The sequence below is a fragment of the Lissotriton helveticus genome, chromosome 11, assembly GCF_964261635.1.
Source record: "Lissotriton helveticus chromosome 11, aLisHel1.1, whole genome shotgun sequence".
In the NCBI taxonomy this organism is placed as follows: domain Eukaryota; kingdom Metazoa; phylum Chordata; class Amphibia; order Caudata; family Salamandridae; genus Lissotriton; species Lissotriton helveticus.
The window spans coordinates 76,509,277-76,525,870 of NC_136072.1; the positions used below are offsets into that span (position 1 = coordinate 76,509,277).

At 39.3% G+C, this 16,594-nt stretch overlaps 1 protein-coding gene across 1 annotated transcript in view; it reads left to right on the plus strand.

Moving 5' to 3' along the window:
* LOC144792851 (dehydrogenase/reductase SDR family member 4-like) overlaps positions 1–16,594 on the plus strand; it is a 161,948-nt gene that overhangs the window by 74,993 nt on the left and 70,361 nt on the right. The window contains exon 4 of the mRNA XM_078668048.1: positions 9,418–9,519. Coding sequence (XP_078524174.1) covers positions 9,418–9,519 — 102 coding nt within the window. The remainder of the gene's footprint in view (positions 1–9,417; positions 9,520–16,594) is intronic.

The following is a 16,594-nucleotide window of genomic DNA, read 5'->3' on the forward strand; positions in this document are numbered from 1 at the left end:
ACACTCCATCTTCTTCACGTGGTCTACAATCTGATCTTAACCATAGGTCTTTTTCTTCATCATCTGCTTCGTTTTGTAAATCTCTAATCTCATGCCATGTTTCTACAACAGTTGTTAGCATTAATGAATTTGAATCAGTTTCTTTACTCCTCTCCCGATTGTATGAATAATTTTTCCTTGCGCAGTACTTTGCTGTTTCATCTGCGAAGGCATTTCCCTTGGAAATATAATCAGTTCCTCTAGTGTGCGCTGCACATTTGACAATGGCAATTTCTTTTGGCAATTGTATTGCTTCAATTAATCTTCTAATGAAAACTGCATTTTTAATTGGTGATCCTGTTGATGTCATGTATCCTCTCTGTGACCAGAGTTGTCCATAATCATGCACAACTCCGTACCCATACTGACTATCAGTAATGATGGTAACTCTTATATCCTTTGATATTTCACATGCACGAATTAAAGCAATCAATTCAGCCACTTGTGCTGAACGAACTCCTTCAAGACATGATGCTTCTTCAACATCTACAACTGTACAAACTGAGTATGAAGCTTTCAAGACACCTCCTTCGGATCTTAAGCATGAGCCATCTACAAAGTAGACAAAATCCGATTCAGACAAAGGTCTGTCTTTGATGTCTTTTCTTGGTTTAGTGCAGAATTCCATGACATCTAAACATTCATGTTCTGTTTCAATGTCATCAACAATTTCAGAATCGGGCAGTAATGTAGAAGGATTCAGATTCAAACATCTTGAAATCGAAACATTATCTGCTCCCAGTATGATTTTCTCATACTTTGTCAATCTGCTACTTGTTAAATGTTGAGTCTTACCTCTTGTCAGTAATATTTCAACTGAATGAGGCACAAAAACTTTCACATAATGATTCCTTCACTTTGTTCGAGGCTGATACTTGTAGCTGCAACTGCTTTCAAACAACCTGGTAATGCTTTTGCAATTGGATCAAGAACTGCAGAGAAGTATGCAATAGGTTTCTTTAAATTTCCATGTCTCTGTATTAATACAGATAATGCACATCCTTCTCTCTCACTGCAATACAGTTCAAAATCTTTCTCATAATTTGGCATACCTAAAGCAGGAGCTTGACATAAGCTCTTTTTCAGGTTCTCAAAAGATTCCATCTCAGCATCATTGAGAATAATTGGATCTTTTACATCTGATTTGGTCAGTCTTTGTAGTGGTTTTGCAATTACTGAAAATCCACTTATCCATTGTCGACAGTAACCTACCATTCCCAGGAACATTCTGACCTGTCTTTGTGTTCTTGGCGGTAACATTGCTTGAATCATTTTTATTCTCTCTATTGTTACTTGTCTTTTTCCTTTTGCAATTCTGTGACCAAGATATTTTACTTCTTGTTTGCAAAACTGTAGTTTTGCTGGGGACACTTTATGTCCTTCTTCTGCAAGGCGATTTAACAGAATTATTGTGTCTCTTACACAATTTTCTCTTGTCTTTGCGGCTATTAACAAATCATCAATATACTGCACCAACGTAGACCTACCTGGTAAGTCTAAATCTTCTAATGATCTTTTTAACAATTCATTAAAGATTGAAGGACTTTCTGTATAGCCCTGAGGGATTCTTGTCCATCCAAGGGTCTTACCTTGGAATCTGAAAGCAAAGATTTCATAACTGTCTGGATGTAAGGGAACAGTAAAGAATGCATTGCAAAGGTCAATGACTGTGTACCATTCAGCATCATGTGGAATCTGAAATAGAATTACTGCTGGATTTGGAACCACAGGACAACATGGAACGACAATTTGATTAACCTTTCTCAAATCTTGTACGATCCTAAATGTTCCGTTAGACTTTTTAACTCCCATAATTGGTGAATTACAAGAGCTACTCTTCATTTCCTTTAATACACCTTGCTTGATTAATTTTTCAATTATAGGTGTAATACCTTCAATTGTTTCTGTTTTCATTTTATATTGTGGAGTGTTTGGAAATTCTATTCCCTGTTTCAATGCAATTTTCACAGGATCTACGTTTTTCATTAGACCCATCTCATTCCCAGTAAAATCCCATATTTCAGATTTCACTGTTTCTTTCAGTTCTTCAGGTAAATCCTTTTCTTCAAATGCAGGAAACAATTTTGTTTCTTCTGCTTCCATCATCATCATTGTCATCCTGTATAAACCATCTTCCTCCATTGTTTGTAACTCAACTCCATCAGGAGAACAATATATTCTGCAATTCATTTTACATAGGATGTCTCTGCCTAATAGATTTACTGGACTACTATTACAAACCACAAATCTGTGTTTGTCTCTGTAATTTCCAATTTCAACTGGTACTGGATCAGTTAAATCTGTTTTAATTTGCTGATTACTTACTCCCACAACTTGGATGGTATCCCCAGAGAGAGGTAGGTTTTCAATTTCCACTGATCTAACAGTAGAACGGGTAGCACCAGTGTCCACTAGAAAAGTGATGTCTACATCATTAACTTTCCCGTTTACATAAGGACCAGACTGGTCAACCTCAAGAGTGGCTCCAACAACACACTCTTCCTCCTCTCTCGGGCACCGTCAGCAATAATCATCAGAATCACTGTCTTGACTTTCTGCTAATAAAAATTGTTGTGAAGCATTTTGCATTTGAACCCTTTGTTGTTTTTGCTGTTTTTGTGGTTTTATTACCTGTTCACTTCCCTGAAATCCCACGTTTGGATTATATTTTTGAACTCCCCCACAATTCGGAAAAGGTGGTTGTGGCAATTGGTCTTGACGATTATTCACCTGTTGTTGTTGCTGTTGTTGTAACTGTCGCTGAATGTTAAATTCGTTTAACCCCTGTTGCATCTGTAGCTGTTGCTGCAGGTTAACACCATTCTGCATCTGTGGATTCAATAAGGGATTCTTTAAGTTTTTTGGAGGATGAGGACACTCGTCCCTCCAATGTCCAATTTCGCCACAATTAAAACAAGGTAATCTTTGCTTCAGCTCTTCTATCTTTGGGCTAAATTTCTTTGGGAAATTATTACCTTTAAACTTTCCTTGTATCTGGTTTGTATTTCCAGTTTGAACAAAATTAGTGTTCTTATTTCCCATGCTGGCAATCTGTTGCTCAGCCACCTTTACCTGAGCCCACATGGCTTTCTCCTTCAGCTTCTTCTGTTTTACTTCTATTTCATCACTGCAATATTTTGCTTTTCTTAGAATATCATCTACAGATAGTGATTGCCATCCGACAATACTAGTTCTGATCATTTCTCCAATTTCAGGTTTTAGTCCATAAACAAATCTATAGATAAAATGACTCATGTCTTTTTCATCTAATTTTTCATAACCACTGTATTGTTTAAAGATTAACAGTAGTCTTTCATAAAAAGAATGAACTGATTCTTTTGTTTCCTGTTCTGTTCTTTCTATTTTAACCCAATCAACTTCTTTGGGTGGAATTTTGTTTTTCATCCAAACAATTACTTTCTCATAAAAATCCATTACAAGTGGATTAGGAGCGCCTGTCTCTTTGATTCGTTCAGGTTCTGCTTTTGGCCAACTAATAGATATTTTACATTCTGTCCAAAGATCAGATGGAACTACAATGTCAAAAAATCCATCTAAATCAATCCACAGAACTTTTGACACTTTGATAAATCTATCAACTTGCCTGTACCACTCGACTGGTTTTTCCCTCAATTTTGGAAAGTCATTTGTAAATAACAGAATGTCCTGTCTCGACCACGGGATATGTACATATCCTCCACCTGCAACTTCTCTCATTGGAAATTGTTTTGACAATTTATCCAATCTTTCATCTTCCTTCTTTTTCGTCCATTTTACTCTCCATTTATTCAGTTCTCCTAGCTTTTTGATATAGACAATCAAATCTTTAATGTGAACTATTCTTCCCATTGAGTTCAAACTCTCAATGTCACTTTCTGAAAAGTCTAATCTGTAATGCTTTGCAAAATTCTTTTGTTTACTCACATCGATTTCAAGTTCTGCAGCTAGATCCTCTAATTGATCATATTTATTTTTCGTTTTCCACTGAATGCTTTTGCAAATGAATAGTAGTTCATCATCCCGATAGTAATTTAAACTATCTGGGCCAATTGTTCCAATTATTAATTCTTCGATATTCGCTTTTAATTTGGCCACATCAAGTTTTGGTGTGGTTACCCTGACTTCAGGACTCCCTATATCTGATACAGCACCCATTGGTGTTTTTGGAGATAAATCCTCATTAAAGGTTAAATCAGGCATTCTCGATTTAGAAGTGTTTATTTCAGATAAATCTGAATAAAATCTTTCAGCAGCCTTTTGAATTTCTGTATTTAAAGGAATAGTTAATCCATTTTTGTTTGTATTCTTTTGATCAAATACAGGCTGAACAGGACCAATTGTTACTGGAACTGTGACAGCTTCCATGCCTTTTGTCATTCTTTTAATTAATTCTTCTTTAGATCTTAAATATTCATTATAATCAACATCTTCAACATTTCTTGTTTCTCTTGCAAAATCTTTTGGAGGTTCCCTTGCTCTTGGAGTCATTGTAAAATGTCTACCTTCATTTCGAGCATTCTCGAATTCTGGTCTTCTAGGAGTTTCAGTGATTTCACAATTATTTGGATAAAGTTTAGGAGCTTCACTAATTGGAGGTGCACTCGGTGAAGTTTCAGTAGAAACCACCGGAGTAGACCATGATCTAGGAGGTCTCAAAGGCTGATTAGGCTGATTCTTTCTAGCAGTTGTATATATTTCTTCCATAACTGCATCCTCAGATTCACTTTCCATAGATTTCCCTGTAGGAGTACCCATTACCATTTCATGAATTAAATACAATCCTTCACTCATGTTTCCCTGTCTCCACATTCGCAATCTATCTTCATGAGTTTCTCTTTTCCAAGATGGATTTTTAGAAGGTCTTTTAATTCCACTAGCTTCTCTTTGTAACTGATACATCTCGTCTTCCCACTCAACTAAAGCTTCAAATTGAGTTGGTCTCGGTTTTGGAACAAGAGCATTCATTTTCTCTCGTAAATTTCTTAAAACTCTTACATTAAATGAACCATCATCAGGCCAAGCTAAAACACCGTCGTTTTTAGTATAGCGTTTCCAACTGTCGAACCATAGGACAGTATGATATCCGTATTCACCTTCCATGTACGCTGCAGGTGTTTTATACTTATGAAGTAGTTTACCACCTCGCGTTTCGATTTTCTTGTCAGGTGAAAATAAATTCTTAAATTTCTGAAATAATGTTGTCTTTTTCTCAACATGTTTAAAATGATAACTAATTTTTAAAAGTTAAATTTAATTCACAAAATCGTTCGTAAAATATTTCCGGGATGTTCCGCAAAACAACCAATCCGTGCGCGAAACACACCAACAAGCCAATGACAGTTGAGCTACGTCACTTTTCTGCTCAACCAATAAATTTAGAGTTTTTCCGAAGGACCAAGCAGCTCACAGGCCGTCAGAGACTCAAGAGCCAATCAGAATACAGCTTGTGACGTAGGTCACCCAATCCCAGCGCGGCTCTGTGACGTACACAGCAGCTGCGGTTTCTCGCTTCTCACTCCTGGCGCTTACCCCTCCTTCACAAAATCTTTTCACAGCGCCATTTTAAGGACACTTTTCAGTGTAAATTAATTCTTAACAATGACTATAAAGACAACATCTGTTCGTTTCACTATTTAGGATAGTTTACATACATTCAAGTATCCACACTTCGGAATAGACGGCGCTATTCACACTAAGGATAATATTCAATTGTCAGTAGAGTAACCTTACCCCACCCTTCTAACAAGTATAATTATGAACTCGCTTTGCTCTGAACCCACCGCGAAGTGAAAGTTCTAAGAGTTCCACTTGAACATAAAATACAATTCAAACTCGCACTTTCATACAGAAAATTCCCTAATTTCAAACACACATGAAATCCGTACAGGACTCTCACCTGTTTATAGAAATCATGCACCGTTAGCAAAATAACGACGTTATCCGTACAGGGCTCTCACCTGTTTATAGATATGAAACATGTACCCGTACAGGACTCTAACCTGTTTATAGATAATCATGCACCGACGTTAATTTTACCCTTCACTCAAGCTCGGATATAACTAATACTCTCATCACAGTGAGTTTTATGGAAGGCGCTTTGTCCCTATTCTCATGCTGCTTTGATTTCTTAGAAAACCCTCACTATACAAGATTCAGACCTAGCCCTAAAACTGTGTTGCTCGGCGACAACACTATGGTACACGGCGATACCTCTTGTGATACTCGGCGATATCACTACAAACGGAACAGATGGCTTGCGTGACTAATTTCTCGCCACACAATCTATACCGGTATAGCTTACAGATAGCACGAAAAACAAACTTAACATGTGTTAAAACATCGATCCTATTTCCATACCATAATGTAACCCCTAGCAACCAACATATTACCTTGGTTACCTCTTAGCAACCATCAATTTCTGCTACCAGAGAATTGATCCAGCGGGCTATAGAAAATATATCATAAACTACGCTACCCAACTTCATAACCTATAAACAAAATTCTAAACTAAATATGGACCCATTTATAAACCTGATATATTTTGGGCCTACTGAATCAGGTGGTCATAATAAATCTATATACACATTATCTACAAACTATATACATATTTATACTTTTGCAGAAAGAATATTGTCATTAGAATAAAACCCAACCATTTAAATGACCACCATAGGCGACGTGATCTAGCTAATAGTAACCTACACTTCTGAATAACCAAGACCAGCTTGTTTGTCAAAAGTAAGATTTTATTTACTAAATTATGGTATATAAGTTGAAAGTTTTATAAATGAATTTTATTAGCATTAAAGCAAGCATGATTGTAATGAAATATGAGAAAAATACAATTTAAGCAAGTGAATCAAATTTAAAGAAAATATATAAAGTTTAGCATTTCTAAAACCTAATTCCCTAACTAAGCTAAATAGATAGAAATTAAAGTAAAGTTCTTTGAGGATTCTTACGTGCTCCACGCAAAGTCCAGTAGCACATCACCCTCATCGGAAAGTCAGAAAGCAGCAGCCAGCCCAACCCTAAGGGCATGACTTTTTATACCTTTCTACGCTAACTAAACTAGCAAAGGAAAGTTTTCAGAAATCCTCGACGTCCCATTGGCTGAGAGTGACAAGTGACATGTCACCCGTTTCTCAAAAAGTTCCATAAAATCATGTCTCATAAAGACCATTGTCTCTTCCACGTGAAGCCAGAAGCTTCCTGCGTTTGCAACTATGTATTAAGTCATCCTCGCAGCTTCCATAGACTTTCATTACACTTCCGCGGATGCCAAGTTAAGGACTGACAAAATGTTCACTTTCGACCTTGGCCATGTCCGACAGAATGATGTCAGCTCATCAGTTTTTGCTTTGTGAATGCAGCTTCAATAAACGTTTTAATTCAGAATGGGCGTCTCGTGACTTTCTGCAGAATTATATGTCAGCTCTTTTTCTGCGGTTCAAATGACTAGGCCCAAAAGCAGGCAACTTATGTCTTCTAGTATAAAACAAACACAAGAAAAGTATTAATGTAAGAAATAAAGTAGATTCTGTATCCACCCCATGGTTTACTAATTAATTAACCCACCCGATTAATCAAAATGTTACCTAGCCATTGCAAACAAATAAAGCAGCGTTTATATTTACCAGTCTCCGTTTCTTCATGAGACCCATATGCACCTAGAATAGTAGAAATGACATCACACAGACAAGGAAAAGCAAAACAAGCACATGCTTCTTTTAAGTTTGCAGCAATTAGTAATGACAAAAACGAAAACAATAAATTATTTTATTATTTTGTACGAACAAAAAGATGCAACATTTATGCACGTTTATGAGCACACATGTTAGTCCCCCCACGTGTAAAGTTTAATCTAAGTTGTATTAGCACGACATATCACAAATCATTAATAATTTTATTCATGTTATGGAAATGTGATTTTGCGAGTTCAAACAAAATTTTGTTTTCTATCTCGCTCCATCAAGAGTTCCGCCCACTCCAAATCATTTGCAAGATGCAGTCCCTTAAGTACAGCATGAGCGTGTTTACATTTGGTCTGCCCTTTCAGAAACTAATTTATAGTGGGCTGTCTGCAAGGACTGTCTTCTTTCAAGTAGAAGCAGCTGGCTGCAAGTGACAGTCTACTTTTTGTATATCAGAAACGTCTGTGTAACCCTTAAACATCCACTCTATATATTGTCACTGTTACACATTTAGTCTTGTAAATTTCCAACATTTGTTTCAGTAGCTTCAACCATAACTTAGATGCAAACATAAAAAAAGCTTTGATTGAATGCCTGAATTTCATGTTCTTAATATTCTGGGATGTTTCTAATGACATGCCTGATCCATTGGAATTTCAAGATATGTAAATGTCTTTGATACATTTGCTTTCAAATCATAATAGTCCATAAAGATAACAGAAGCATCCAAAAGTTGTTGTAGCACATTAGCCAATGTAGGCGATGAGCACGGCATAAGCAGCGTACTTTAAAGCGGGGGCGAGCGTGTGCCTTTCTGTGGGCCACCACAGCTTATTGACACCAAACACTTGTCTACATCATTTATGTAGAGTGTGAACAAACATAGTTCCAAATCACACCCCTATCGTACACCTCTCATGGTTCTTCAGACTGGGGTAAGGAAAAATATTGCTAACACATATCACCCATCTCTCTGTATAAATCTTTGTAGCCATAAACAAGTGGAATAGCCCAACACAGCCTCTACTAGGCTATGAATGGTTCAGATAGGCCTCGTCTTGTCCTTGTCTTTCCTAAGCCCAGACGGGTAATACGCTCTGCCAGCGGAGTTTACATAGTTTTGCATACTTCGTGCTCCATTGTGAATGCGGAGTTTAGGCAAAACTACGGCTCCGTGGCGGAGTGTAGTTAGCCGGCCCATCCACCCTTCCAAAGTAATTATAAAGTAAGAAAAAAGGCACTTACCTGCCTGCTGCCTCCTCCTTGCCATGGCCGCTCTCCTTCCTCGTCTTCGCTGTCCTTCTTCTCGTATAACCCCTACATTGTACGTCTTGCGAGTGGGCATGTGCACGTGCAAGACGTACAACATGCATTAAATCTGTGGTAAAAATTCTTCAGTTTGAGCATGTTCTAGATCAAGGGTTTCCATTGTAGGTCACAATTTTCTATTTAACCACTAACAATGTAAATTAATTCAATTTAGAGTTCAGTTAGGCAAATATATGTATGGGTATTCTGGAAAATTGTGATGGTCCTGTGTTCCTGGTCCTATGCTGTGCACCCCTGTTCTTTGCAGTTATGAAACATTTTCTATAGTATAGGCCTACATATGCAAGCCCATAACATATAATGAATTGGTGACTGCTTCATATTCCTCTAATTGGCTGCATTTGGTTTTGATAAGGCTTTAGAGAAGCATGGAAGAATTGACTATCTATTCTCAAATGCTGCTGTGGGGGTCAACCCAAAGAACGTCTTTGACACCACGGAAGAAGAGTGGACTGAGGTAAGACTGCATTGTACTAAAATGATCTGTTTGTAAGTCTCACTTTGGTTTAATGTGCTATCTGCCATTAAGACAACTATCTAGTCTTTGAAGCGCTTGTTAGTTCGTTCTGTGCTATAGCACCTGTGTGCATCTGGGTACAATTAACTATGGGGCCGATTAGGATGGAGGATTTTCCGCCTCCTCCGGGCCGGCGGAAGCCACCTCCGGCCCGGAGGAGGCGGAAAATCCTCTGCGGAGTCACCAAAGACCCACCGCCGCATTACGATGGCTGGTGGGTCTTGGTTTCTGTCCGCTGCTTTTCCGCCGCGGTCGGATTACAACCGCGGCGGAAAAGCTCTCATTTGGCTGGCAGTGTCTATCAGACACCGCCAGCCAAATTAGGAAGCATTTGTAAACATGCTTTTCTGCGGCGGTTTTTCCGCCGTGGAAAAGCATGTGTAATTTTTTGATTTTGGGGGCCCGTTGCGGGCCCCCAGGGTGTAGGCGGGTGGGGGGTGCACATGGGGGGTACCTATGGTACCCCCCAGTATTTACATGCACAAAGCGGCAGGCACCGCGCGGTGCCTGCCGCTTTGTGCATGTAAATGTTACACATGCACTTTTAACATTGCGGCGGGTGCTGCTTGAAGCAGCACCCGCCGCAATGTTAAATATCCAGGATGTGACCGCCAGGGTGGCGGTCACATACTAATTTGCACGGAGGGACCGCCGCAGCCCATGCGGACGGTCCCTCCACCTCTGGGATGGCGGACGGACCGCCATCCTAATCGGCCCATATGTGTGTGATAATTACATCAAGTACCATTATCCTAATTCAGTTGAATAAATTCGAAAATTAGCTAATATTGGGTTTAATGACAAAGTGATGGGTTGGAATGTAATGACCAATATTGTGTTTATTGATAAAGCAGGTGTAACCAGCATCAAAACCATTACCGACTATCGTAATCTATCTCAAACTTCAAAGGAATTTCTTCTTGGGCACTGGAGACCTTAGATTGACCACCCTCTTCTTGCACAAGCCAATTCTTCCCAAATGGTTTTAATGTTCTAAGGGGCATTGTATATGCAAGCTGGGGAGTACCACAGTGTGGTCCACCCAAACAAGACAGTATGAGAGTGAATTATATTACTGGGAGGCACAGTCAAATATACTTCATACACAAATGTATGTCAGTCAGTCAGTCAAATTCTTTTATTCGATTATTAGAAATCAAAAAAAGACACAGATACAATGTATGTCCAAATACAGTTAGAGTAAAACTGATCTCAGAATCTGATTACTAGCTTAAAAAGGTACATAATGAACCAAGATTGGCCCTTGTACTATGTACCAATCAAACGTTACAGCTTACACATTTTAGTTAAAATAACATGATGGGAAAACACAATAGATTACACTCTGTATCCCAAACAAAGGGTGCATTCCCATTGGGTTCCGAGATGAATTTCAAGGCATTAACATCATTACACATCAGGCTAGATTCAATTTGACTGAGTCTTGACTGCCAGAAAGGAGACTTACATACAGACAAAAGTCTTCCTTGCTCTGCCTACACAAGAACACGTGTTTCCACAAGTTGTGCACAACTTACCCGACACCCATACCTAACTGGCTGCAAGCATCAGCCTTATACTAAAAGATGGAACAAGAGGCTGCAGCTCACACAATTTCTGAGGATCATTACAGTGAGTGAGTTTCAATTTGGCGGCTCAAATCATAGCAGAGGATCAAACAATCAAAATAAATGGGGGGGGGTTTCACAGATATATAAAATCATCAAATAAATAAATAAATAAGTTACCAGGTCCCTTCAGAGCACCACCAGGCAATCAGCAGAGAATCTCACTTTCAACCCTCTTACCAGCTCAATTGCGGAACCAATCATGGGCATAAAGACCAACAGATTGCATCAGGTACCATTAGTAACAATAAGTCCTGCATAGTACCCCACATAGCACAACAGCACTACAGAGAAATGATAGCCATGTGCTTACTTTTCAGCCTTTACCATCTCAAATAAAGAATACTCAGGAACAGATAATCCACTGGATCTCTTCAGATGCTACCTTGGAATTGAAGTTCATATGAGCCTTGCTCCTGAGCACCTATAGACAGTGAGCAAAGGAGAATACTTTACTCCTCTGAGCTACTTAAGGATATACATATATGGGCGCACTGTACCCCTAAAATCTGGCACCTCAATAGCATGCCATGGGTGGGAGGATCGGGAAGGGTGTTAAATATCCATTGCAGGAGGCAATGTATCGCAAGATAAGGTACAAACCAGCATATCAAAAATCACAGTCAAATAAGGAAGGCCTTACTAAATAGATGATTTTTTTTGGGTGGAATTTGAAATTATAGATTTATTACAAAATAAGAAAAGTACATTACAGAATAATGAAAATATTTACAAGCAGAAACTGCTAGGATACGGGAAATTCAATTGCCACAAGTCCATCAGTACAGAAAATAAAAAATGAGGAAAATGCTAAGCTCAAGTGTGCAGCAAATTCAGTAAGTGATTGGACAGCTTCCCTAGTAGCACCACAAATCCTCTGGCTCACCCCCCAAATTTGAGGGGTTGTAAAGAAAACCTTCCTATAGACAAGTATGGAAAGTGCAGAATCATCTTGGCATGAGCAAATAAAGAAATACATTCCAATAGATCAGAAATAAGACGTTTTAATCATCACACAGCCTTATCACCTAAGCACTAACCCACTACATGAATATTAATTTGGTCTTCGCTGACCTAATGTCATCAGGATGTGTCAGAACAGACTAGTTACATAAACAACAGTAAACCATCATGAATGAATTCAGTACTGAGTTCAGGTGGTAGAACTTTAGCGAAATGTTACATTAGTATTATTCTCCATGTTATTATTAATGCCCAGTTCTGAATAATGCGCAAATACTTTCTCACTTTTAATTGACTTAAGTGAGCCTTTGTAGTCAACCTGAAATGATTAAGGCAACCCATGGACGTTGCATCAATATATTGAAAGTACATTGCTAACTAGATTGAATATCAGTTATGCTGTCAATTGCTTTATCTGATATTTTCAAGTGGTCCTTTCTACATATTATCTATTAAAATATCAGTGTCCCACTGATGTTAGCTCCTTTTCATTAAATTATTTAAAGCACTTCAGATTTACAGCATGCTCCTCATTTAGAAAAGTGGTAGTAACAGGATGGAGCTTAATACATTTTTCAGTGTCAGTTTATAAACTTTATTTTGGTGTGTTAAAAAAAACCACAAAAGTTAAAGCAGCATTTACAAAATGGCCCAAGTAACGATAACACGCATTATATACAGCAAAGAAAACTTAATATGTGATGGTCACCCCGGATACGACACTTGAAAAGAATAAATAGATAAAAAGTTGTTAAAACAGATCCATGATTAAGAAGACTTAAAAAATAGATATTGGCTTTGTTTTTAAAAACAATATTAACTGATTGTCTACATTACAGGAGTGTTCTTAACCACATCAGTGCTAAGGCAATTCATCCTTGGTGCTGATCTTCTTGAAATCCCATTGTTCATGACGAGCTCAGCTCGTCATGAGCACAGGAGCAGTGTACTGCATGACGAGCTGAGCTCGTCATGAGCATGGAAGGGGTTAATTGATCAACATGATAGACAGTTATAGAGAACTCATATTTTTCCATCTAATCACCCATACCCAACCCAGAAACTTGGCAATAGCTACCACAATTGGGCCTTTAACAGACGTTTTTAGGATTCTAAAGGCCTCACTGCTAGATCTAGTACCCAGGTTGTCACATACAGATTTAAGCCAAGTACGTCTAGGATTAGTATAAGCTTGACAGACAAAGAAAACATGGGCCATGGTTTCACTTGCATCAGGACAAAAGGGACAAACACTAGACTTAGTGTTGCCCCATTTAGAAGTAAAAGAATGTATTGGCAAGGAACCTACCCTAAACTGCTGGAATAATTTCCTGTCTCGTGTAGATGTAATAAGGTCCCAGTATCCCTCCAATTTAGATTCATGTTTTAAATCAATAAAAGCCTTGGTCAAGGAGCCATTTGAACAGGAAGCAAATCGTTCATGTTAATTTGTTTCCAATAAGCGACCTTCAACTCAGATTTGCTATGGAAAACGCGTCCCATGGGACTAGTCCACAAATGGGCCAACCCTAGCTCACATAATGAATTTTTCAGGAAACTAAACCAGACAATTTTATGATTAACATCTAGATCCCTCACTTCTAGGATAGCCTGGGCATAATGAGCAAGTTCAGGGGTGACCCAGATCCGCCTCCAGTAGGCTAAAAGCCTATATCGGGCCACATCCCTGATCGAATGACAGCCCAGGTCCAGAAAAAGAGGAACTAATGGTGTAGATTGAGGGAGACCAATTAAGGACCTCATACATTTATTCTGGCTCGTCACTAAATTATCCAGGTTGGCTTAGCCCCACAACTCAACCCCATATAAAATAGATGCGCCTATTTTAGCATTGTATATCTGGAGCACTGGGGCTATTGGTTTTGAGTGTGACCGTTTGTGTTCCCTAAGGAGAGCTCCAGAGAGTTGGGCATGTTTAACGGAGAGACAATCTTATTGTGCCTTCCAACTCATTTTCCTATCAATTAAGACCCCCAAATATGAAAATGTCTCCGATTGGTCCAGAGATCCCTCCTTCATCCTAACTCCACCGATGACTTTTTTGGAGTTGTGCAAGACCATATACTTGGTTTTGTTGACATTTACAATAAGGTCATGGTCTGCACAAAACTCTTCAAATCTCGTAAGGGCACTTTGGAGACCCTGTCTGGTTTTAGAAAGTATAAGAGTGTCATCGGCGAACACAAGGGGGTCTTAGTTCCGGCCAAACAGGGAGCATCTGTGGGGTGATCTTTAAATAATTTACTACCCCATTTATATAAATAGAAAAAAGGGTGGGAGCAAGGACGCATCCCTGTCTCACCCCCTTCTCTTCCGGGAATTTGCTCGTAGTCCCACCTGCCGAGTCCCATCTAACCTGGGCAAAATTATCAGTGTGTAGCTTTACCACTAGAGCGAAAAGCTCTAGCGGCAAGCCCAGTTTTAGAAGGGTGGACCACAACTTGGGACGCGGAACCAAATCGAACGCTGACTTCAAATCAACAAAGGCAGCATAGATAGTCCTTTTCCCCAGGGTAACAATTCGCCAATATATAAGAATACATTTTAGGACCTGGTCCACCGTGCTAATTGATTTCCGAAACCCTGCTTATAGATTAGAAAGGATATTAGAATCCTCCATCCATACCTGGATCCTGCCTAACACCACCCTGGCTATAACTTTTTGGATACAGTCGATCAGGCTTATAGGCCTGTAGTTGCCAGGGTTTGATCAATCTCCTTTTATAAAAACAGGTAAAATTACCGCTCCTGCCCAAGTGCTGGGCAAAGATGCTCCTTTAGCAATGGCATTTAATAATAGTTGTATATACAAAGCCCAAGAATCAACATCTTGTAGAAATAAATCTGCGGGAATCCAATCAAGCCCCGGGGCCCTACCTCTCGGAACCAGGAGGAGGGCGTTTTCTACTTCTTTTTTGGCGAAGTGTATAGTGGGAACAAAGGATGGAATCACAAAGTTCGCTTGATCTATTAGACTACATGCAAACTGGCCCTTAAAGTGGATAACCCACTGATCGGGCGCCACATGATTAGTTAGAGTATTATTTTGGTCACCGTTCCCCCACTTCACTAAATGCCAGAACTCGGTCATATCCCTACCCATACAAGCCTCGAGCAAATCCCTCCAGTGAGCTTCATCCCAGTCCCTCTTGGCCTGGGATTGAGCAACCTTCTAAGCCATCCTATGCTCCCTTATCAGAGCACCATCCTTACTTTTTATTGCTGCAGCTAACAGTTTGTAGGCAGTACGACAACCAGAGTTATTCCAAACAGCAGCCTTCTGGGCAGGAGGAATAGGCAATTTTTGGGATTTTGCAATAAAAAAACCTTTGAGACCGTTAAAGAGGTTTTCATGGACCTGTGCGGCATTATGCGTGGGGGAAACGTGCGTTTCGTCAACCTTGAGGGTGGCTATAGCTTCAGCTAACATAAGGCTCATTTGATCCAAATGATCTACCTTACTAGATACATTAGACCACTTAAGCCGACGAGTGTCATTGGTTGAAAAAACATTTATACAGTCTATCTGTGGTTCCAAGACTTTGCCAAAGTTGAAGTTCCTTTCCTTCATAGAGAGGAGCAAAGGATGTGGTCACTTTCCGGATGTGAAAGAACCTTCATGTCTAGCAAAAAAAAAATCCAGAGCTCCATAGATACAAGAAAATAGTCTATATGACTATTACGTAAACCACATATATACGTGGGCAACCCCTTTTTATCTGATGACGTACGCCCATTTGCCGCTCTCATAACGTGTTCCAGACACAGGACTTTTAATTGAAGTGCTGCGCCGGACCACCTCTTTAATGGTTCAAGATTAAGAGGGGGAATCAACCATTTATCGTCCTCCTCTGCAGTTAAAAACAGGTCGTGAAAATCCAGGGGTTCAAAAGTACAGTTTAAGTTCCCTGCCAATATTATGTGATTTTTACCTCTGTAGTTAGTTAAAAAAACATCAAGCATCTCTATGGTGTTAGAGGCCTTCCCACCTTGCAGGCCCCTAGAATAAACATTGATTAAAAGAAAATCAGGAAAAATCCCCTTACTAACTCTAATAATGAGGATATCCTGTGAATCAATATAAAACTCCTCCAGTTTGAGGTTAGAGCTTTGCCTGACCCAGGTTGTTAGACCCCCTTTGGGGCGGCCCGTACTCCCTTTTCTGCATTGTTATGAAAATTAATATAACCGGGACGAAATACCTGGTCTACCGCCCAGGTCTCTTGGAAAGACATAATATCAAACACCTCGATGAGAGTTGACCATTCGTTTGATGCTGTTTTAGTTGCCAAACCTGCAATGTTCCACGAACCAAACTTTAGGCCTACTAGTTTGGTCATAGTTTTGGTAGTACTTTCACGTGGGCATAGATTACTTTTATGCGAAAAGGGGTCAACCGCTGG